The sequence below is a fragment of the Lampetra fluviatilis genome, chromosome 1, assembly GCF_964198595.1.
Source record: "Lampetra fluviatilis chromosome 1, kcLamFluv1.1, whole genome shotgun sequence".
NCBI classification, from domain to species: domain Eukaryota; kingdom Metazoa; phylum Chordata; class Hyperoartia; order Petromyzontiformes; family Petromyzontidae; genus Lampetra; species Lampetra fluviatilis.
The window spans coordinates 481,549-506,712 of NC_136275.1; the positions used below are offsets into that span (position 1 = coordinate 481,549).

The 25,164-nt window shown below is 52.0% G+C and overlaps 1 protein-coding gene across 1 annotated transcript in view; it reads right to left on the bottom strand.

The window, feature by feature from the left end:
* Window positions 1-25,164, bottom strand: part of LOC144945609 (V-type proton ATPase 116 kDa subunit a 1-like) — a 77,337-nt gene that overhangs the window by 37,780 nt on the left and 14,393 nt on the right. The window contains exons 2-16 of the mRNA XM_078874171.1: window positions 23,991-24,178; window positions 23,318-23,396; window positions 23,105-23,202; window positions 22,823-22,951; window positions 19,718-19,800; window positions 16,214-16,340; window positions 14,943-15,025; window positions 12,971-13,064; window positions 11,219-11,431; window positions 9,453-9,603; window positions 4,288-4,427; window positions 3,264-3,421; window positions 2,347-2,437; window positions 1,913-2,031; window positions 1,283-1,496 (exon numbers count right to left, since the gene is read on the bottom strand). Coding sequence (XP_078730297.1) covers window positions 1,283-1,496; window positions 1,913-2,031; window positions 2,347-2,437; window positions 3,264-3,421; window positions 4,288-4,427; window positions 9,453-9,603; window positions 11,219-11,431; window positions 12,971-13,064; window positions 14,943-15,025; window positions 16,214-16,340; window positions 19,718-19,800; window positions 22,823-22,951; window positions 23,105-23,202; window positions 23,318-23,396; window positions 23,991-24,107 — 1,896 coding nt within the window. The 5' untranslated portion in view covers window positions 24,108-24,178. The remainder of the gene's footprint in view (window positions 1-1,282; window positions 1,497-1,912; window positions 2,032-2,346; window positions 2,438-3,263; window positions 3,422-4,287; window positions 4,428-9,452; window positions 9,604-11,218; window positions 11,432-12,970; window positions 13,065-14,942; window positions 15,026-16,213; window positions 16,341-19,717; window positions 19,801-22,822; window positions 22,952-23,104; window positions 23,203-23,317; window positions 23,397-23,990; window positions 24,179-25,164) is intronic.

The following is a 25,164-nucleotide window of genomic DNA, read 5'->3' on the forward strand; positions in this document are numbered from 1 at the left end:
CCTCACACACACCACCCTCACACACACACACACACACCACACACACACACACACCACCCTCACACACACTCACACACACACCACCGGATTGTGAATCTGCTGTTGACAAGAGCGACAATCACAGGGACAACTGAAGAGTATTTTTCTTCGACAACAATGAAGTGATTTCTAAACGACAAACAGTAACGTTCTCACGAGGTGTTATCGAAAAAAACTGCCATTATTTCAAACTACAGATGTATGTGGATACTTCTAATGACAAGAGAGTTGAGAAAATGCAAAAATTCAACGCGTAAAAACTTTGTTGGGCCAAACGAAGTCTGCCAATGTATTCTGTCGGTCAACGCAAGTGCACGTGTGGAGAGAGCCCTTTTGACAAGCCACAGCGGGATGAAGTTCTCCCCCCAGGGCCGTGAGGGATTATTTGACCATACTTCACCACGCTGGCCAGGAGCGGGGGTTGGTGTAGACGGGGAGCGCGGACCTTGTGGGAGCGCGGAAGTCCAGTCGCACAATCTACCTTGCCGCACTCCTCTACCCGCCACGTAGGCCGGCAACGGCGGCATCGGCGGCCTACAACGCCTGTTGTGAATGGTGGTCACCCATCCAAGCACAGTCCACGCTCAACGCCTGCTTAGGAGCTTCCGAGATGTCACCCAACCGGGAGGGAACATTCCGGGAAATTGGCCACGGGCTCGAGGCCGTTGGGTGCCCGACCTTTCTGGACTCGCAGGCTACCGCCAACCCTTTGGTGAAAAACGCCGCGGCCCGCCACACAGGAGAAAACGCGGCGCTTTGAAAACAAAAATCGAATCTGCAACAGTTGGGCGGACCACCTCCCGCGGCCACGGGGCGAGCACCAGCGCCAAGCGGCGAGCACCAGCGCCAAGGGGCGGGCACGGGGCGGGCACCAGCGCCAAGGGGCGGGCACCAGCGCCAAGGGGCGGGCACGGGGCGGGCACCAGCGCCAAGGGGCGGGCACCAGCGCCAAGGGGCGAGCACCAGCGCCAAGGGGCGAGCACCAGCGCCAAGCGGCGAGCACCAGCGCCAAGGGGCGGGCACGGGGCGGGCACCAGCGCCAAGGGGCGGGCACCAGCGCCAAGGGGCGGGCACCAGCGCCACGTGGCGGGCACGGGGCGGGCACCAGCGCCAAGCGGCGAGCACCAGCGCCACGCGGAGGGCACGGGGCGAGCACCGCCGCGCCGGGCGACGCCGGGCGACGCGCCCACTCCCCTCCTGAAAACATTCAAACAGCCCGAGCGGGCGCAGAGAGCGTGCTGACCTGTCCCGTGTAGATATTAGGGCCTGAGTCGCTGTATGTGAAGAGGAACATGTTGATGAAGGCAATGAGCAGGCTGGGCGCATGCTTGGACTCGTGCACCGTATAGTTGCACCACTTGTAGAAGATGAGAATGACCAGGTAGCCAAAGAGCGACAGCATGAAGATCATCTCTGGGATGAACTGCAGGTAGATGTTCCACTTCTTCTGGAAGTAACTATCAAGGGCATTTGGGAAGGAAGCCACAGTTAAAACACAAGCATTTCACCCGCCATACACCTCGCGATAAAACTGCAACAGCTGACGGCCACTTTGCTCTGAACAAATCGCCCAAAAATATACCGGCAGTCTAGCAGCCAATCACGTGATTGGCTGGCGGGTCTCTGGGGGACGGGCGAGGGAACGGGAAATGAATCACATTACAGATTGAGCATAAGAACGGTAGTTTACGAAACAGCGGTTTCTGATGAGTGTGATGATGGGTGTGTTTATTACGCACAGTGTCACAATAACATTCCCATGCTCGCACGAGATCGTGATTACGTGAGCTTAAGAATATTCCAACCAAAGCAACGCGCGGGACATTCATTAATTCGCGCTCGGCGTGTTGACGAGAGCAAGGCACGCGCGTACATGTGGTTGAAGAGGCTCAGGACGACTCCGAACACCATGTGGATGATGCCCAGGGTAACAGACATCTTCATCTTGTACGAGTTGAGAAAGGTGAGGCGATTGGATGCGATGTTCCAGATCTGCAAGAACCGCGGGCAATCGTCAAAAATCCAATTAGCGCGGAGACAAGAACGCTGCGAAACTACGGCTGCCCCCCGGCCACGGCGATGGACGCGCGCAAAGTTCACGCGCCCAACCGTGACCAACCACGGCTCGGGCTACGTAGTCACTAGAAAAGCTTGAAAATGGCAGGAAATCCGCGGCGAGAAACAGCACTCGTCAAGATCAGGAGGCCGGAGGTATAGCGGGCGGCAGTTTAATTGGCATGCAAACTGCCCAATTATGCAACGTAATGGAAATGCTGCAGCTTTGGTGGAGGAATGTTAAGTACTCACGGGGTCGATCCCGAATGGATAAGGACCGCCAAACACGTTGGGGACAGCTGGGTCGAGCTGCAGGATGGAGTTGCCCTTTAGATCCGCAATCCTGCAATTCGACACAGAGCGGAGTAAACGTTGCCAGCTGCTCACGAACACCGCCCGTCACGCTTCATACCAAACTGCACAAAGCAAAGTGCCCATTTAACAAAATAAAGCACTTGATCGGAAATCTACTCTGTAAGACTCTGGGAATGCATTGTTTAACAGACAGTGATTTCTATAAAACACCTCTCTAATATATGGTTACAATTTCAACCAATAGGACGATGGGGATCAGAATATTTATTTAACTAAAAAGATTAATAAGAATTGTATTTTCCAAAACAAGCACCCGTGTTCCGATTGGCTGGTTGTGATTGGCTCCTTCCTCCCTGACGTCACACAGCGCAAGTGGGCTGGGCGTCGCCTAGCGACCGGTACGTCCGTTGTTCAGTACATGTGGCGCTCGCGCCATTCTGCCAGCGCAACGTCTAGCACACAAGTGCCGTCTTTCAGACGCAGTGTTCAGTAGTTTCGCAGTGGGTAGCAACGTTGCCACATGTGTTCCAAATCGAGTCATTTCCAGGCAACTATCAAAGTTCGACAATGTGGACCATGACGCCCGCACACAATGGTCAACTCTATCCAAACGACGTCACGTGATCTCTCAAGTCCACTGTAGGAGCAGACGGCTATTACCAGGCCGCAGTATTAATCAGGGCGGCCCGCCGGTTTCCAACCACAGACGTCCGCAACGTGCGGCGAACGCGCCACAATTGGGCTTCGTCACCGCCACGAATGACGAAAGGTCACGACGAGGGGAAGCGTGCGAGCTGCCATCTCCGGACACCGATGTGAAAGTCTGCCCCTAGAGAGAAGAGGGAAGCACGCACGTCCAGTTCTTGGAGGTGAACATGGCACGGGGACTCCAGGAGGATCCGAACAGGTCCAGCGACTTGGAGAAGCAGTCGTTGTAGATGAGGCCCGTGTAGATGGAGAAGAGCCCCATGAGCAGGATGATGTAGCGCCCGGCGAAGAACGTGTTCCAGATCTGCCGAGGAGGCGGGGAGCACAGATAAGGCGACGGGACGACCTCCGCATCGTAAACTATGGACAACATTTTTGGTGACGCTGCGGCCGCCACACGCTGGCGGTGGTGCAGAGGCACAAAAAAACGGGAAACAATTAACACATTCGTAAATAACGACACTGTGTGGCCCTCGAAGACAAACAGCACTGAAGGACACTGTGTGCTGGCGTAAAATAGTTAAAATTAGCCAAACTAAAACAATTCTACCACAAGTTAGTTGATGGGGAAACGTCGCCAGGACTAGAAGCAATAGATTAGGATCCGTGCGTACTCGCCATGTGTCGATTTACCCCTTAATCTTTCAAGACCCCGTTACATTGTGTACTTTTTGATGCAAGGAGAAAACATCACATTCTAATGTGAATCTCGTTGGGATGCACAGCCTTCAACAAATAATCATAATAATAAAAGGGGTAAAATGAAATAAAAGGCAACGTTTCGGACAACATCCCCTGCTCCAGAGCACGTGCATTCTAAGATTCCCGGGGAGAAACCTGCCACTTCCACAGCCGCCCCCTTTCCGTGCCCTCTCTGACGACATCCCAAAAGGGCGGAGCTTTGATGTTGACAACACAAACGCGTTCGTTCAACAACCACGCACATCGACGGGCAGCCGGACACCGCGTCCTAAATAATGCTGGGAACCGGAGAGTCGCGCGCGGGTCACAGAAACCGAACACGACGACGAGGGCGACGACGACGTCCATGAGCGGTGCACCCGACACGTAACCGACGTCTCGCCCGGAAGCGAAACGGCCAAGAGAGCAATGACCGGCACGCGCAGTGCGGGGGGGGGGGGTTGGGGGGGTGTGCCAGCACGCAGTCACCTCGCTCTCGATGCGCTGCGCCATGAGGCGGCTCTCGCGAATCACCATCCACAGAGCAAACGCCGTTATGAGCGTCCCGTGGCCCCAGTCGCCGAACATGACGGCGAACAGGAAGGGGAAGGTGATGACGGTGTACGGGGCTGCGGACACACAACACCAACAGGTCAACGGCGGCGGCGTCGTGCACAATATCAGTCGCAATGTTGCCAAGCGGACAAAACGCCTCCTTCACATCCACGTCGCATCGGCCGCGAGGCCGACTTCCTAGCAGAGTGGCATTGGTGCAACGCAAGCAAGCTCTGGACCGGTGTCGCCATTGGGTGTCTCGTCAGCGGGCAAACACAGATGTTCAATGCAGAGCCTTTCCAGAGGAGAATATTGTCAACAGATGCAATATGGCTGCTAACCCTAACCAACGTCCCCAGTTTTATTGCACATGCATCGTGTCGCGAGGCAGTGTCTGTTATTCAAAACTCTCACGCGGCAATGTATCACGTCGTGTTCGAGAACGACACGCAGATGGGGATATCACAGAACTGTTACTGAGATCCCTTCAACTCTACCTGCACGACGTGGGGGCTATGCTTTTTACCAAATGCCGTGCAACGAGTAAATGTTCGTTGCCTACAAAATGAGAATAATTCTTCGGGCTGGAATTTTGCCAAATTCCATGACATGTCTAAATTAATACCGTGGGATGTTTGAGCAGCAGTCGGTAAGTGGGCCGAGACCGGCTGAGACTGGCTTCTTCACTGGTGGCTTGCTGGATTGAAAGGAGAATCTCTGCTACAAGCCCTGAGTCCACACGTCGGCTGGACAAATATATGACTGTACAGACAGCCCATGTCAGATGTGGAAAGAATGCGCAGCTGCGCATCAGCAAATATTTGAAACGTAGGAAAAATGAACCACACCCAGTTTACAATACAAACCCAAACATCAATAAATGACATATCATCCTGTGACTTACAATTGTAAATGAGAACAGCCAATGCACAAATATAGACAAAACCAGCAACGATACTTTGCTGTGCGCAGAAACTCATTGTGGTGCAGCTTGTGGACACGAGAACCCAGCACACGCGCTGTACATTACACATCCCGACTGTACGTTAGACATCCCGAGTGCCCGCTCAGCAAGCGCATCTGTCTTCTTAACGGAGACCCGGCTTCGATCTGGCGCAGGAGCCGCGGACGTTGGGAGCGACGTGCGCGTGTGTTCTTTACACAGTGCGGCACTCTGCCCGCCGATCGGGGAAAGCCGGGCAAACACGCGAGGGCCTTACACCGCAAGGTTCAGATTAGAAGGCAATTCTCTTGTTGCATTAAAAAGTACAAAGTGTAACTGGCTCTTGAGAAATTAATGGGTAAATCAACACTTGCCTAGCGTGAAATGGATCAAAATCGAAAGCTTCGAATTTTAATTTGCACATGCCTGTGTTTTACATATATATATAATCCCATATACACATATTTACACAACTGCGCAGACATTTCACACACACAACAAACACGGTCCCTTACACACCAATTGCAATTCTCAGGACAAATCTGTATTTTCATTTGCCCCAGTTTCCAAAATTGTTTTTTTACCCTTTTATATGGCAACAAAACTGACACCTTTGTTTTTTACAAGGAGTTATGTTTGCATTGACCACAATACCTGCGGTCGGAATGCAAACAAAAAACACAACTCTGATAATGTATGCACTATCCTTGAAATTGATTGGTCCACACCCGAGACAGCTTTTCTTAGAGCCTAGTCTCACATGACCATGTTGGACCAGATGACACCTTTTGGCGTTGTGTTTTTTGTTTGCATTCCGACCACAGGTATTGTTGTCAATGCAAACATGACTCCTTGTAAAAAAAAAGGTGTCCGTTTTGTTGCCAGATAAAAGGGTAAAAAAACAATTATCATATTTTGCTACTGGCAAAGGAGATTCCAATGGTGTCCTGGCAGGATAACGAACTTCTACAAGGCACAGTGACATCAAAGCTCGCACCACACATTCCGTAAAACAAATCGATAATCACACGAACATTCGCAGCAGAGTGCAACATTCATTTGATGAATATTGGCAGCAACGCACCACGAGCGATAACGACTTCAGTCTGAACATCATCCGACAGCCGCAACGTTGAGCTCTCTCACCGGCCTAAAGACGCCGCCACCGCATCAAGAGGGGCAACGCCGGCCAGGCAAAACAATTATTCCTTAAATTGATTTGAAATTCAACAAAGAAGAGGAGAGGCCTCGAGGGGAGAGGCCTCGAGAGGAGATCCACAATGGGAGAGACAATTGCCTTGACGAATGACCGGGACGCGAGGGTCTCGTCGCATGCAAACAATCGCTCGCCAGCATCACTGGGAAGAGAACGATGGACGATGTGGAGGCCATCCGACCCCACGTGATCAACGCTGGGATCAGGAACGGTTTCTCGACAGTTGACCACACGCACCGTCCCCATGTGCGCCGTGTCCTTCCTCAAAGACGTCGGAGAGATCGAGGCCTCCCTTTTATTTTGACTCTGTCCTTGATTTTAATCAAGATGTCTGCATTGAATACTCTCAATTGCATCCAGTTGTTCAAGCTACTAAATACACGCAAGCAAGCAGAGTGTGGAACAATGCATTACCTATAGCTCGAATTGGTTATGATTATAATGAAAACAACAAACCTATTTCATTCAACGAGAACGTGTTGAGTCCTAGACGTTACCTGCAAATTACGTGTCATTTGACGAAGACAATTAAAACATAAATCTGAAAAGTGCAGAAAAAAGCAAGGGGAAGTGCGCGATTGTAATGAGCGAGAGACAGAATGGGGGAAGCGTGGATCGGAGTGCACACGCAAAACAAGACGCACATCTTACTGAAAAAACCTAAGAATATGAACATCTTACTGACGGCTAAACCCAAGTGGGCAGGAGGAGTCCCTAGAGGGGATGCTGGCCGGTGGCCGACACAAATAGCGGAGCGGCGGTCACAGGATGGAACGTGCCAGCGGGGTCATCCACCACCACCACCACCACCACCGCGGAGATGGATCGGCGAGATACACCGTGCGCAGGAGCGAGATGGAGCGTCGCATCGAGAGACCGGTGGCTCGGGGGAAGCCTTCATCCGGCAGTGGATAGATGAAGGCTGATGATTTCCAAGAGGTGGTTATTGCTCATTGAAACCTGCAAGTCGGTAAAGCGCCTACACTCGGTTACAAGCTGTTCTTGTTGTTCAGATATAAAAAATTTAAGAACATTTCTGAACACATTTGCAAAAATTACACACGCACTCAAAGCGTGAACACGACGGCTGCTACGGTGATTAATATCGCCCACGATGCAGCACTAAAGCGCTCCGGTAAGCTTCTTTAAGTCCTGACTTTTGTACAAAAACACGTCCCCACAAAACCAAAACACATTACGGCGCCGGAGGGCATCGCTGATCCATGGCTGGGACGAGCCGATGGCCACGTGTCACGGACGCAAGAGTGCGTGCCGTCTCTCGCGCTACGCTCACTACGCTCACTACGCGCGCTACACTCGCTCCGCGCTACGCTCGCTCCGCGCTTCGGGGTACGCGCTGCAGCCTGCGAGGCACAGCAGCGGCACATGCACACATTGCAAAGACAAACATGGAAACATTCTAATACGATTTAAAACTTAATCGTTTACTGACTTGAAAAGGAATTAATCGTCGATTCATAATGCTTCGTCGCCAAAAAGCAAGCTTTACTCTGCAAGCGTTATCACTGGCAGTCTTGGACAATTATGGTTGGTGAATAAACTAAAATGAAATGTATTATTGATGTACACAAACAAAAGACTTGTTTATATATGTATAGAAAAACATTTGGCGTTTTAGTGCACGAATATTATGCACCAGCACCAAATATAGCGTTTAATAATACATTACTAGATTGTGTCCACTTTATAATGATTGCATTATTTTACATTGCCAAACAGATTTAATTAACACCTTCACTCGCTATCTTGAATAAACACAGACCGCCGCAGAGTAAAGTAGACTCGTGCCCTTTCACATGGCGCGAGCGCTGCATGCACAGCTGTGGATGCAGCCACGGTGCGTGCGGTGGTCCCAACACGGCGCTCTGTGAACCTCTGCCAAGCCCCACTTCTGCAGACGAGGGCCTCCCCACGCCGTGTTGTTGGGCACGGCAGACGTTTTGACCATACTTCACCGATGTGGTCACTGCGGCAGGTCAGAGAGATCACTCGCCAGTCGTGCGTGACTCTGGCCAGGAATCAAACTCGGATCACCGGGGTATAGAGCGCGGCGCACTCACCGCGGCACATTCACCGCTGCCCCGCCAGGCAAGCTTCGCGTTACCGGAGATGGCAACATTTAATATGGCTCTCGTGGGATTCTGCACAATTACGTTTATATATAAATTGGTCGGAGCAAACCGTCGGTTCCGGTAAATTTGATGCAATTAATATTCGTGTATGTATAATTTTATGCAATTAATATTCGTGCATGTATAATTTGATGTAATGAATATTTGTCTATGTGGAAGCAGTATTTCCTACGTAGTCTGTAACGCGTTTGTTGTCACCCACGTCTATCCGGTTGCCTCTGCTCTGTCCCCTTGGCTTCACTGCCGTACGCTCCGTTTCATGTCTTTCGCTTTTGTCGCACAGGGGACCCCCGGCTCACCCTGGGAAATGTCGCTCTCGTGGCCTCTCGAGTTCTCGCCAGGTTACAGAAAACAAACGTGAACTTCAAACTACCGGCCAATCAATTAAATTCGCGCGAGGGTTCGCCGCGAGGCGCGAAGAGGCCGGCTGTGCGCACGCCAGCGGCGGTTGACCTCGTCGGGCAATTTTGGCAAACTCGAAAATTCCACCCCCCCCCCCACAAAAATGACCCTCCTGATATTACACGTTTACACGTGGCGATCACCCCCCCACCCCCCACCAGAAGACTCATGCCACTTTGCTGGCCGGGAGCCGAGTCACCTTTTTCCCACAGGGACGGCTGCCACCGGGGGTGCCCCCTTTCAAATGCGTTGACACGAGGTGCGATGTGAAGCGCTCCGAGACATCTCGGCGTGTCGGAGGGCGACTCTCAAACACCAAACGAGTGTCATCGTCGTCGTCATTGTCATCGTCGTCGTCGTCATCGTCGTCGTCGTCGTCACGCACCTGGGTTGATCTCGCGGTAGTTCCCCACGCCGTACGCGTCGACGATGTTCTGAAATCCGGCCGTGAACTTGTTCGTGCGGTTGAAGGTGGGAGGCGTCTGTTTGGTTTGCATCCGGTTCAAAATGGATGGAACGGTCGAACCACTTTGCTCCTGGAATAAAAAAGATTGTCAAGAATAAAATAATCGCAGCAGCAGCAAAGCAGCTCACGCTCAGAGGTGGCAAAAGTCACCCTGAAGCTGGCTTGCTCATCGTAAAGCCCGACACTGGAATCCTCATCCCTGCTGCAGGAGCCTAAACTAGAACACTAAACTATTTATTTTACAAGGCAAGGCCGACTGAGCTATATAGCTCTTTTTCAGAAGCGACCTGGCCACAAAATGATAGCGCAATGAAGTGGCTAATCGTGTGGAAATTTATAGCAGCCAAATACTCTAACTGCGTGATTCTAAATATGGAGGGAAAACACCGGAGGACCTGGAGAAAATCCACACGACCACGGGGAGAGACACATGCAAACTCCAAATATGTCAGGGTCCAGGGGCTTGAACCCACGGCCTCCTGCATACCAGGCGAGGTAGTTCACATCTCGTCATCATGGGTCAGCGTGGTAGGTGCATAAACAGAGGGCACTACGCACTATTCTAAGCAACTGCTAAGCTAATGAGTCTGTCCACTAAGTGGCACGTTCACTCCACACTGGTCGGCACCAACCGTACCCAGGTGAACAATAAGACAGGAGCAGACAACTTCTATCAACTCAGCTCTGCATGATCTGACACAGCTGGCCTGCGGAGTAATTATAGTAACGAAAACGACCAAATCACAAACATGCCAGGTCAATGTCACACACATCACGTTCCTATCGATTTGGGCATGTGGGCTGTGACCCGGCTTGGCAAGCAGAGACCAAAACACATGGAATGCAATTATCGGTTGGTTGCGATTACTTGCTGGATGTCCACATTTATCGACGGCCACTTACAATATTTCTCAAATCCTCAAACTACCCTTGCTTGACCGACACATTCATGGTTAGTTTTAGCGTCAGATGGCGCGAGTACAAAACGTGCCGTGCACCCTCCTCCACCCGACTTGGCCAAATGATCAAGTTGTCACGTGATGAACAAACGTGCCAATTGAGCAGCAGCACCAGCTGTTCTGGAGAGCGGTCTCACAACATGTAACACTTTGGAGTGGACGTGGTGCTCGTAGCGGCAGCCAGCATCAACAGGCAGTTGTCAGAATCGCCAACACGCATTTTGCTCTCACGCGATCGATCTCAAAAATCAATTACGACTCGTAATATTGGTCGCGAAGGCCCGCCACGTGTGAAATACACCGACACGTTTGTTTTCATCACCGTCACCGCGTGACTACCGACGTAATGGAAGTCGCCCGTCAGTCATTCCGGTCTCAACTCGAGATTCCAAAGTGCCGGGTTGCGCCGAAGTGGTCGCGGACCTAAAATTGTGCCTCAGTGCTCATCTCCCATTTACAGCCCTGAGCCAGCGGTGAAAATTCCTCATTCCCATGATGGGGGCGAGCTTATCCACCAGTACAAGTACTGTGGAGACTTATTTTATCGACCCGGGAGGGATGATGGGCCGAGTCAACCTCCAAACCACGATTTGAACTTGCGACCTTCCGGCTGCCGGAGTCCATCACCACCCCGGTGAATACCAACAGGGCCTCTGGTGAGCATGCAGAGCGAGCCGCAGCGTGGGGGGGGGGGGTTCACGGGCGCGCGTGCCGAGCCGGACGTACCGTCCCCCTGCGCAGGGCGAACTGTATGGAGTCCAGGTCCCCGACGGGACACCAAACCTCGGCGATGAGGCACTTCTGCGTGACGTCGATGTTGCACAGGTTGAGCGTGTGGTAGATGGCCTTCATCTTGCGCACCCTGATGGACCAGATGCGGATGTTCTGTGCGGCCGAGGCCAGCACGCGCTGACGGTGGTCGTCCGTCTGGTTGAGCACCTGGAGAGGCACAAAGACAACTGGGTACAGCGGCGCCTCTCGGTCAAGTTAAAATATATTTATTTATTTATTTTCTCGGCGTAATTTTTACACTTTTACAAACTGCGGACAGAAAACACGAATGCGATGACGTATATTATTCACGCGTTTGTTATTTATTTTTTCTGCAACGATGCTAATGACTACATTGTGCTATGTATTGTATCGTCTTTTGTACAACAGAGGACACATATCTTAGATAGAGAGAGTCCTTGCGTATGAAGATCTGGCAGTTCACCGACATGATTCAAGAAAGCCTGACTGCTGATGAGACACTGTGTGCTGAAAACAGTCCAGAGTTTTGCGTGCACCAAATCAATGCCGATGATAGGATTTGTAAACGTGCTGAGAAAGCACTCAACCTCTGTGGCCTCTGAAATAGGGCCGTGGCCTGGAACGTCGCCGCAGTGGTTTTGTGCATTGTGCTTGTGCACCACTGCCAATGCAGTAACACCAAACACAATTTAGCAATTACGAAGGAGACATTTTGGCTGCTCGTCTATATTCTTAATTATTTGGAGTTCAGTTTGAGGTTAACTCAACATTAATTCGACAATGAAACGTGAGCAGTGTCAAGTCATTGTACACCCAAGAGGGGCTTGTCCAGCTGCCTGTGCAGAAGATACATGAGCGACCGCTTACGAGTCTTCTCTGAATTCAAATCACTTCACTTTTCACTCTCCATTAATCTCACGCACCATCATCCTTCATATTAATGCAATGCTTACGCAACTTTATCCTCCCCCCCCACTACATGCTCTCTGCATGCTTCTGTGCAACTAATCCTTCGCACATCCGTCCGTCCACGTGAAAAATCCAAGTACCTTGTTTTTGCTGCACATCCCATCATCCGCCACGCGACCTTTTGGGAGTGTTACTTTGTTTTCAGCTGTTCAGCTTTTCATCGGCTCGACACAAACTAAACTGTAGACCGGTTTCAACATTCATCGTCTCGCCTGCAGAGGCAGGATCTGTTTCAATCAAAGCCGGTGAACGGCCAGATGTTTACAGGCAAGGGTCCTCTCTGTTTGACACGCCTCCCCGTGTAATGCAAGCTGTACAGGCTTGGCGATGTGTGCTCACGACCACACGCCTGAGTGCCGCGGCCAGGACGGGTGGTCTTGCTGTGAGGCGCAACCGACTGTAGAGGGATCCAAGTCTTGCCATGAAGCACAGCTTCCTTTGGCACTTAAAACCCGCAATGTGAATGGTAATTTTCCACTTTAATTCCCACTAATGATGCAAAAAACAGACGTCAAGGACACTTAGCAGATTGCTGCACAGATGCTTAACCTAATAATAGCCTTAGTGTCATGATTTAATTATCGTGCCACGCACAGCATTTCTTTGGAACGAAGCGAAGTTCCACTAGTTCAATCCCAAGTCACCAACACAACACGCGCGCACATCAGAGGTTTACAGCCCCACGAGCCGCACACTCACAACGTGAGTTGTCTACACGAGGTGCGAGTATGGATTTAAAGTGGCAGAGCTTAGTACCGTCTGTAGGTCATCGATACGGTTATTGACTCCCGCCTCCATTTCCTTCCTCTCCAGAGGCGTCTCTGGGCATGGGTAAAGCGTCGCACGGAATCTGCAAACAACACAGCGCAGGCCTCTTACCCAGCCGGCAGGCATTCTACACTGGGCAGGGTTGGGCTGGGCGGGGTGGGGCTGGGCTGGGTGGGGCAGGGCTGGGTGGGGCAGGGCGGGGTTGGGCAGGGTGGGGCTGGGCTGGGCAGGGCGGGGTGGGGCAGGGGGGGGCGGGGTGGGGCAGGGCAGGGTGGGGCTGGGCTGGGCAGGGCGGGGTGGGGCAGGGGGGGGGCGGGGTGGGGCTGATCTGGGCAGGGTAGGGTGGGGCTGGGCAGGGCAGGGTAGGGCAAGGCGGGATGGGGCTGGGCAGGGTGGGGCTGGGCAGGGCGGGGTGGGGCTGGGCTGGGCAGGGTGGGGTGGGGCTGGGCAGGGTGGGGTGAAGCAGGGCAGGGTGGGGCTGGGCTGGGCAGGGCAGGCTGGGGGAGGGCGGGGTGGGTCTGGGCAGGGTGGGGCTGGGCAGGGCAGGGCAGGGTAGGGCAAGGCGGGGTAAGGCTGGGCAGGGTGGGGCTGGGCAGGGCAGGGTGGGGTGGGGCTGGGCAGGGCAGGGTGGGGTGGGGCTGGGCAGGGTGGGGTGGGGCTGGGCAGGGAGGGGTGGGGTGAGGCTGGGCAGGGCAGGGTGGGGTGGGGCTGGGCAGGGCAGGGCGGGGCAGAGCGGGGCGGGGCGGAGCAGGGGGGTTCCCCGCCCTGCCGCTGGATTGTGGGAAGCTCAGCGAGCAGCAGCGGCCGGCGGCTCGAATGTTTTGTGGGGCGGCGGTGACGCGGCAGTAGCGGGGGGGGGGAGGGTTTACATGAATTCTGTACCGCGATGATAATGGATTGTGCGCCGCATGCACGCACGCGAACGTGTGTGTTGAGCACGGACGTATTCCGGCGTTACGCCGAGTTGATGCCACCGACGAATGAGAGTGGCCCAAGTGTGCGTTGGGAAGCGAAGGGCGACGTTCTATTTTGGAAACGCTTCACTGCATTGGGTATAAATTCTGTCAAAACGAGTAAAAATGCTGCTGAAAGATCGCGGGCTGTGCCCTTCCAATGCTGCAACGTTGGCTCTTAGCGCAATGCACGTCATCAGCATTATTTGAAACCGCTGAATTCCAGGTAAAGGCATGGATTTTTTTTGCCAGCCTGCGAGACCCCGAGCCGTGCGCTCACCTTCAGCGGTTGCACGCGAAATTAAACGATTGCACGAGTGTCAAATTGCTCGTGGCAAGGCGTGTGATTGCGTAGATACGTTACGAGTATTATTCAAATCCGCGGTGGATATTACACATCCCCATGGGGAAAACCGGTCCATCCAAGAGGCGATCAATGTCGACTTCCCACAAATAAGGATCTCATTTTATTGACCCTCGGAACGATTACTAGCCGAGTCAACCCAACACGAGGATTTTAACTCATAAACCTCCAATAATGAGTCGCGTCCTCTAAACAGAGTGGCACACAGCCCAGATGGACGCGTGCTGCCGTATAAAATAAAAGTAACGATGAGGTAGAGGCTCTCGTCAATCCCCTGCGGTGTGCGGGCCTCCCCTCACCGTACGGGTCACGGGTGCCAATTTGACCATACTACTTCACCACCACGCCGGTTGGTGGGGGCTGGTGAACGGGGGCGGTGGGGCAGGGGTGGGGGGCGGTGTGGACTTGGCGGCCACCGATGTTAGCCGTGGCGGGGAATTAAACTCAGGCGGCACAAGCTCGTCGCGCAAGGCTCTAGCCACTGCGCCGCCGCCGTCGCTCCACCCCCAGTGGGATTCGTCGCCGCGTGCAAATGTCGGCGTTGGTCCGTCCCTATTGAGCTGGGGGAAGGAGGCAACTCGGCGGACGGTTCCCAGAGGCCACGACCTTGCCGGCGGTCGTCGACGCACGAGCGAGGGCTCACCCTTCGCAGATCTTCTTCACGCGGTGCTTTAACTGGTCACCTTGGAAAAAGATGATGAAGACGGACTTGTGGACCTGGTCTCCCTGGTGGAAACAGCGCGCGGCACGATTTAGGGAGCGCCGCGGCATCAGCACAATTTTATCTGAGCGCGCGGCTGCATGCCTCGGTGGAGGAAACAAAGCGCCGCGATTTACTGAAATTGCCATCGTTATCACTAAACGGCACCGTACAAGCGGCGAAACAAACGCGATACTCATGTTTGGACAATAGCTCTTTCAAGGCAGCCCACGCAACTTCTGAATATATATACGCGTTGTGTTTTTCCAATGGCCGTATATTTATGCCGTTGCTACAAATGCACAGGAATAAATCAATGCTAAGGTGCTGTGAGCAGCCGACCAAATTCTACGACGCGTTGTAACTTATTTTTGCCATAGGGTGCTTATGCCAAACATGTGCAATATTTTTAGCAAATCGTCATCGTTGCCACTTTGTTCACAGGGCTCAAGTTGAAGCATGGCAATACCGGTGTCTAATTCAATACATCAATAGCGATACACGAGGACTGGCCGGGAAACGGGGGGAAGGGAGCGAGCGGCAAAGATCTTTTGAGGACCGCTTCTGTCTGCATGAAATTGCATGCGGTGAAATGTCAGGACGACATAAGGCGATGGCTTTCGTAATGGATTAAACTAGATGGCACTTAATGTAATAAATTGGCGAGCACAAGCTTGTTCAGTTGATCAACTCCCTGGAATGCCAGGAAGGATGATGCATCAACGTCTTGCTTGCACAACCTTTTTTGTAACGACCTTGGGCAATAACTTCTCGAAAGTGATCGGGGCTCATGTGTGAATTCACACAGTCCATGGGTAACGACGAGGTTGTAATTAAACAGCACGGTGATGATGATTCGCGATGACTGCAATCATGGGTGATGACTACGATTACAATACAAAGCTCTGCATGCAATGTCACAAATATGACCCTTTAAAAAAATAACATTTTTAATAATTGTCAGAATTATCACGCGAAACAATGAGCTGCCATGAAGAGAGGTCTCTGTTAAAAACAACCGCGGCAGCGCAAAGCGCAATGCCAGATGAGCGGCTTCCTCCCAACACGGACGCGGCTGCCGCTTCGTCGCCCCGAACACGGCGCTTCACGCGCCCACCGCGGGGATGGTGAGAATCCTCAAACAGCGGCCGTGGTGTCGGCATGGCGGTGAAGCCGGGGGGGGGGGGGGGGGGGGCCGCGTGCGGCGTGGGCACCGTGGAGGGGTCCTCCAGGGGACTGTCGATGTCGGTCTGACGCAGGAACACGTTGCCACGGCACACGCGCCACAGCATCCTCTCGAAGGTGGGGATGCGCTCCCGGTTGATCACGCCTGCCACGAACCTACGCAAGCAGGCGCAGCAGCAGCAGCACGGCCAAGCAGCGGCGACACCGGCGTTTTTTCACTCCAAGGCAGCCGTGCAAACGTTCTCGTCGACCGTGCCTCGCTTGAATGTTGCGCGGCTATTTACGGTTAGTCGTATTTTACGCTTTGTTTTTTTTGTTTTGCTCGCATTTAGATATTTCACCTGCAAAATCCCTTGAGGTGCAACATCTCATTTGCAAGGGCGTGCAGCAGGGTGAATTACAATTTTTCCATGACCTCTATTTGCTTAATCTAGTCGCTTGCCTTTCCATTAATTAATATGCATTCATTGCATATTGATCTTTTTTTAAGTGCAAATCACCTTTTTATTTGGCCTTATACACAAAATTGCTGTTGAAGTTAGCTTACATTTGTTACATTGAAATGCTTTTAAAATACTGTGCACTCAAATCCGTTCCATTGTAACCCAGGGTCACTCTTGCAAGAGAGCCGCAGTTGCTTCGTGGCGTCCCCATGGGCCAAGTAAAGGGGACTGCCCGACAAGCACCGACGTGTCCGTGCGGACACACGGCCTGGGCCTGCGTCAGGCACGCCACGAGGGCGGCCCAACGCGGGCCCCCGGCCTGGGCCACCAGCTGCCCGGGTCTGCACTAAGAGGAGGCAGCGTGTTGATGTGCAACACACACACACACAGTTCAACACATAGGCCTTCGCAACCAGTATTATAAATAATAAATGTTTTTGGGTTAGATCGCGTAAGTATAAATGTATATTCTTGGTTCTTTCGGTAAAGTCACGTAGAAGGGAAATAATAAAGTAATACAAAATTATTGTATTATTTCCCTTCTACGTGACTTTACCGAAAGAACCAAGAATATGAATCCCTGCAGTCACGAAAGCTTTAAATAAAAATATTAAGTATAAATGTGTCGCAACCCTCCACCACACACACAGTTATATATTCGTGTGCCCACAACGGACGTCGCTAAAATTAACGTTGCTTCTTACGACACATCGCGCCTATTAACGACACACAACAGGAACGGCGGCGGCGGCGGTGGCTAAATGTGGAGCGGTCTGCGGCAGCGGTGTGCAACACTCAATTGTAACAATAGACCGCTCTCCACAGATTATTCCCAGCGCATCACGAAGCTGCATGTTGCCCAGTACGGTACGTAAAAGTTGTCAGCGTTAACTAAGCAAGGTTCCATTACTCCGAAGGATTATTCAGTAAATCAAGCCTCTCCTCGTAACGGCCCATTGTGCCAGCACAGGATTAACAGTGACCCCTGCCTCGACGGTTATTACGGAATGTGTGCAGATTGTCAAAAAGTGATTTCCTGCTCCAATGAGCATCGCATGTTTACGGCCAAACCGGTGGTGGAAATTACAATCATATGGTGGCGGACAGTCTATTCATAGGATAACCACTATTGACTCATCCACAAAGTGGTACGATTTTATCCACCCTGGTGGGATGATGGGCTGAGTCAACCACCAACCAGGGTTTGAACTCGTGACTTTTCCACTGCAAGCCACCCACTCTACTGCTGAACCACTCGGCCAGAATGCAGAGTGGAAATGGCAACTATGTGAAATGTTAGCGGAATAAAACTCGCTTAAAGCTGCTCCGACCTATAATGAGAGGAGCAAATGCAACATAGTCGCGGGTGACATGAAAGTGGTGGTGAGTAACGTGTCCGTGAGCGAGCTGCAGAGCTGGCTGCCAGCAGGTGCGCTGCAACGGAATTATAAATACATCTCACGCGCTCGGTGGGACTCCGCATTGTCAAAACACAGTCGTGCACCAACGATAATTCGCGAGACACATCGGGGCAATGCACCTGCCGAGTGTGAAACACGACGCGCATTTGCGAACTTAACGCCAAGGTGAATGCAAACCCAGGAGAGCGTAAATGTGAGCCAAGATGGCAGCGATGATAAGCAAACAATTGCCAAATGCCCTTTGGTTCCTTCGGTAAAGTCACGGAGGTATAAAATGAAATAAATCACGACGTTTCGGGCGCAACACAAGCGTCCGTCATGCTGCTTTCCCACCCGATGACAGACGTACGGATTCCTGCAGTCACGAAAGCTTCGAATCAAAATTGCCAAATGGCCGCACGTTTTTTTACAGAACATATCGGGATTCCAATTGATCATTCAGTGATGTGTAGGGGCAGAGATGGGGGCAAGTCCCTTATGCAGGGCCCACAGCGGTATGCAAATCGGACGGCTGGGCTGTCGTGCGGAAAGCGAAGTGCAAATGTTATCAAATGGCCAATTGCTAAAATGCAAATTAACTGCTTTGGAGATAAACTCGTGGTGGGATTTGCATCTCCGCAAAACGGCGGTTGTGAATGCCGCACGTAGGGAGAGCGTCGTCGCTGTTTAGCCGCGCGCCAGAACGCCATTGTTCACGGGGGAGTGGCAACATGGCGGCACCGGACGCATTGCCAGATTTGCTTTCATCCTGAAGAGGGAAAAACAGCAAGCTTCCAACACCGCCTCCTCCAAGCTCTCAACACTCCCACGTGCAACAAAGGGAGCCACCGCGGGGCTGTGGTTAGCACGCTGGATGCGAGCTCGATTACACCTTCCAGAGCATAAGCCGATAAATGATAAACCGTAAATACTGTTTTATATGCATCGACCGTTATTTAATGTAACGCAAAAAAACATCTGCCTAGCTATCGGCACCCCTGGTTGTCACTACCTGGCAGGTTGGCCACATCCCCCCACTCACCCGCCGTGGATACCATCACGTCGCGCTGACTGACTACGTTGAGCGCCACACGAGGCCTTCCCGGTCCAGGCACCCGCCTGCCCTGGCCTCCCTCCCCCTCCCCCTACCCCGCCCTCCCTCCCCCGCCCTCCCTCCCCCTCCCCTCCCCCGCCCTCCCCCTCCCTCCCCCTCCCTCCCCCTCCCTTGCCCCCCCCCACCGTGGGTCTGCACGGTCATCAACCCACGCCGCACAATGTCGCCGCTCACATAACAATCAATCACATGGTCCCAGCAGAAAATTACGAGAAGTGGGTGGCATCCGTGTGTGTGTGTATGTAGAACTTCTTTCACACCGTACGTAGCCAATCGTGCTAATTAACCTCGCCCTTCTTGGCCACGAGCCAGATTCAATGTCTTGTGAGGCCAATTTCATCGTTTGGTCCTGGCTCGGTTTGGCAAACAGCCAGTGAAAAATCACCCGTGTCGTGACGGAACCGCGTTGGCGTGGTCGGAACGTGCCAGCGGAAGAGGGGTAATTCAACGCACGGTTCGCTGGGCTGAGATTCTGCGTCAAGGCACCGTTACGGAAACCTCCTCTGCGTGACGAGGGCTCGGGGCCAAAGAGCCGGAGAGGGCGGCCACGGAGAGGCGCGCGTGGGGGGGGCTCACCCAAGGCGCAGTGGCGCACCGCGGCCGATCTCGCTGGGATCCAGGAGAGTGGCCGACTCCTCCAACAGCTCTGGATCTGCCATCTGGTGGTGACGCAATTCAACCTGAATTAACAATCGGCGACGGGAGGGGGTGGGGCGGGCGGGCGGGAGGGCGGGAGGAAGGGAGGGAGGGAGGGGGAGGCAAGGGGGGGGAGCGACGCCACCACAACCACGCCATTAGCAGCGTGCAGGGCCCAGGGAGACCCGGCCCGCGGCACGGTGACCTATCGACCCGCGGTGACGATGGGCGGCTACGCCCACCTTCACTCGGGGAGCCGTACACACGGCCGCGACAGCAAAGGGTCTCGATTCTCTTCCATGGAACAGATGTTTACACGCGGAGGGTACAAATTACGAAAATGAACGGCAGTGTGGTCCATTTAAAGATTTTTACGTAAACGTCAAAATAATTTATTTGGTCGTAAAAAGATTATTACGGCAAGTGAAAAATAAACATCGATTTTGTGTTTATACATGCGTTACAATTGCATTGACGATAACGCTCTTTTCTCTACATTTTATTAAAATGCGCTTTCCTTGAAGTATCGAGAGCAATTATTCACATCTTAAAAAATGTTTCTTAATTATTGGAAGTGGCCCATTGGGACAGTGCATTACAGAATGTGATTTTTAACCATTAACAATTAGATTTATTTCCAATAACGATCATTAATCAACGTGAAAATAATAAACAAATGTCCAGGCTTTACTACTGCATGCAAGTGTAAGGCTTGGAGGCCGCGTGCCAGGGTGTAGCTGGGTCCTGCATGCTCCTCCAGTCGCGAGCCATTCCTCGAGCCTTCCACAACCATCGGAGCCTCTGCCACAGCAAGAGGTTCGAGTGTACGCACAGGAGGCACGCAGTGGGCCTACGGGGGCACTACCAGGGCCTTTTTAAAGAGTACCAATCCAAACAGCCGAAACGGTCAGACGCTAAGCTGCACGATCTGATCGACACGCTAAGATATGATGCTACCAGTCTCACCTTATTGACACCTTTAATTAAAACACTGGCACAGCATTTCCAACTGTGACAACTAGAATATATTCAACATCAAGTGGCGGTGTGCACCACCGCTATATATATTTGGCTGAGTGCGATATTCCTTTTATGAATGCATACTTGTAGAAGTTACAGATGTAAAATGTTTGCATATGGGTCGTTACGTTTGAAAAGTGTGTGTCAATCGAAAGCCCGGATTAACCATAGCCCAATATTTTAATTAACAAATTAATAAATAAACAGCCAGGGCCTGTACCCAGCTTTGGGGACATCGGGCACCTTGTCCTAGGGAGTCTGGACCAAGGTGGAACCTTGCCGTAGTTTGGGTGAAATCGTGAACGGCTTCAAAGCTAACCCGAGCCATGCACTCTCAACCTGAATGGAACCGTGATAGCGGAAGTGGGCAGAACACTCCAATGTTGCAAATTAAACCGCCACAGCCTAACATGGGAGTTGACCAAAATCAAGCTGGCACATGACCACACTGGCAATATTTGCAATACATTTTAGTGCTGAGAAACACTGCAAAGCCATATTTTTTTCAAATAAGGAACTACAATTTTTTTGTATCAATTACACAAAACTTTGAGATTATTTTTCTATTGGCAAGTCACAATTGCGTTTGAGAACAACAGCAGAAGTAATACGGGCATTAATTTTGAGCGCATCTCTATTTCCTGCTTCGATGCCTGTAATCTTCGCTCCAGTCACCTGCCCAAACACGAGATAATATAAAATCGATAACTCATACGAGCGTGCTGCACGATAGCTCTCAGAAGCCCACACACGCCGTGGAATAATGAAGGCCCTTGCTCTCTCGTTGTTGTAGGGGACCCTGCCATTGAATTCCCCCCCAGACGTGCGAGCGGGGTGGCGTTGCTGAACGGCAACGACATCCGCCGTCGCGTCTCTCTCTCTCTCCCCCCCTCTCTCTCGTCCACAAGCCTGGCGACGTCTATTTACAACGTATTTGGCCTCTTGGGTCTAAGCCTCGTTTTCCTCACTTAACTAATATTAGCAGAACCAGATGTACCCACACGTGTGTTTAAATTGGATGGTACTCTGCCCAACGGTACAATAGCGGGTGTTAAAAGCTAATAGGTGCTCCGCCGGTGAGAATATTTTACGGTGTTGACACAGGCTCCGATTTCTTTGGGAAAGGGAAAAGGAAAGGCTCGCACGCGACATTCACTCTTAGCTGCCTTCGGCGAATCATTCTCATGAAAGCGCCGAGCTTTCCATCCCGACGAGGGCTTGTTTGGGAAAGGGAGGGGGAGATAGCATTAATCAAACAAAAGAGATCTCAAGACATTTTCAACAATAGCCGTTTGCAATATATACGACACCGTGGGAGCGATAATTCCACGCGGCAATCCACTGTAATTGTTTATTCGTGTAATGCAGGACACGGAGCTTGCCCAAGTGTTCCATCCATCCATCCCCTGCCATAATAGAGCAGGAGGGTACATGCGCTCTAATCAGTGTAATGACTGGTGTAATTTAGAACATCCCACGCTGCCTACCGCAAATTATAAAAGTACCCCCCCACCCCCCACCCCCCCCCACCGTGTGATTTGCCGAGTGGGCTGCGCGTTACTGAAACGGCGCACTGGGGGCCACTCCGTCAGCCTCCGCTTGGCCCAAGAAAGGTCCAAAATAGTTTACCCATATTTTATTTGATAATTGCTGATGAATTCTCTCCCAACAAGAGCGTTAATCACCCGTGCCTAATTTAATTAAAACAATAACACAGATGCATTCACGTTCCGTTCTTACCCGGCGACAGACGGGCCATTCCGCCCGCCGTGAAAACGAGCGGCGCGGATGTATGTACATTGAACTTCTTTCGCGCCGCACGTAGCTAACCGTGCTAATCAGAGGTGCGGGGGGGGGGACAATCGATACCTCGGATAAAAGCGCGTGGGAGCGGGCGGTGGTGCTGGTGGCGGAGCGGCAATAATCTGCACCGCCGCGACGACGATCCATCACAAAATCGGTCGGTCAAAACTGTCAGGCAAAGGTGAGATGTGAATAGAATATAAAGGCGCAGCCGTGTCTCACCTCCTCGAAGAATTGCTGAGTTTTGTCCAGGATGTGCTTGAGCTCCGACAGCTCCAGAAAGTTGCGCTTAAGAGCCTCCTGGTTCGTGTTCACCTCCTTCAGCTCATTCTCCAGTTTCTCAAAGGTGGCCTGTGCACGGATACGCGAGGGTTGTTGAGGCTCACACCACAATAAAGCAACAGCAGCAGGTGGGGACCCTGAGATTAATTTTGCTATCGGTTAAAAACTAAAAAATGACCACACAGAGCTCTCCGAGATGACGTCGAACACAAAGACGCTCACCTCCAGGTCGATCATGTCCCTGGGAAACGGCACCTCGGGGTTTTCGCCATTGTCCATGATCTGGATGTCTGCCCGCTTGATCTCCTTCTCAACAAATCCTGGCGAAGCAAACAGGCGCAATCGGGCAAGCGCGCACGAGTTCCGAACACCAGAGCCATCTACGAGCAGACTGAACGACGGGGAGATGCGGTGCAGCGCGGCGATCAGGCTCACTGAGTTTCCGCTCCATCTCCTCGCATCGCCGCACTTCGTTGACAAACTTGCGCTGGAAGACGTTGACGTCCGGGTTCAGCTGCAGAAATGAGAAAAGTTTGTGAAAACCAATCCAGGGGACACTCTGTAGCCAGATAGCAGGAGTGTAACGGACTCATACAAGCTCAATGTGATGACACAAAAGACATTTTCGTCTGTGCTCGTGACAATCGAATTTTGAGTTCAGATACGTGATTTATCTGGGGAAACATTCAAAGTGAAGTGGTTCATACCCCATCCAGAGCAAGGGTGGCTGAGACATGCAGGGAATGTTGTGACAAGACAAGGAAAGGCGATGCACATGGCAGGCGAGTGCTGGAGAAAAAACGGCTGCACTGGGTGGGGCACTGTGAGTCCAGCGACCAAAGACCTTGGAAACAAATGTGGAATCATGTTCGGCCAGATTCTCCGGGTCGGGTGGCGACTGTTCAACAGCTGCAGGATCTGGCCGAGTTTAGAGAGCGTTGACGAGGTGGTGGTGGCATCAACGGCTTGGGCCATGACGGCATCTTGATCTTGAGACATTGCACCGTGAATCGGAGGCACAACTGGGGATCTCTGCCATCACAAACGTGGCACTCCGGCAACGCGAAGCGGTCCCCCCCCCCCCCCGTGCGCCAACCGGTGTACTCACGTCACGGAACTGCACCATGCCCAGCTCCCCCAGCTCGCTCACGCAGCAGTAGGCGGCCTCAGACTGCAGGAACAGCTGAGCCAAGGTCATTTCATCGCTGCGGAAAAGCTCGCCCATGGTGGCGGTTCTGTGTCAGGGCCCCCGGAAACAGCCACGCACGCACGCTCGAGACGTCTCCACGGAGTGTCCTGCAATTAGAAGGGAGGTTCGTGAACGACAAGTGCCGCCGGGCCGAGGTCTGTTTCCTGGCAAATGTAAAACCACTCTCTGGACTGGCTCTGGCTGCAGAGGACACTCCAGCGCAGACCGACATTGTAGACATTATTACATTCCATCCTTTATCATGCCTAATAAAATATGTATGGTTTTCTGGGGACTGAAGCCCGCACAGTGCACTTGCACGACCCGCCTGCGTAGTACGGAATGCATAAGAGGAGCCCGATGATTAATTTAATCGTGCGTCTTACACAAACTCACCTCTTTATAATTCATTAGCATTAATATCCCGAGGACGGCGTGCAAAACTAAATAACTCACATTTTTAATAAATTCTGAAAACACGTAAGAGTTGATTAAAATTCCACTTAAAAAACAGGCTGCATTAGGGTATAATTTCGTGAACAAAAACACATCTTTGTCATATTCGCTACAACGTGTTGAAAATCGAACACTTCTAACATTTTAATTTCTTACGTGTACACGCTACGGGCTAAAATGGAAATCCGTACCATTACGGTATAATAACACAACCCACGCTATTTGGCGAGAAGGCTTGGGGCCCGATGCTGCCATAGCGTAATAGCCAACCCCACTGTACGCAGCGACACCAGAAACACATCTTCCTGGTTCTTTCGGTAAAGTCACGTAGAATAATTTTATTATGTTATATTTTTATTATTTTATTACTTCCCTTCTACGTGACTTTACCGAAAGAACCAAGAAGATGAATCCCTGCAGTCACGAAAGCTTTAAATCAAAACAGAAACACATCCTCGGACATAGCCCAGACGAGCGTCAACAGCAGCCAGCGCCGTTCCGTAATGAACAGCCCCCGCTTTCAATCAACACTGTGCACACTTCCTGGCAGAAAGTAAACGTCCTCCAAGCAGGCCAACCTTGAAAACATAATCCCACCTCGGTTAGGAATGTTAAAAAAAAAATTCCCTCTTCACGC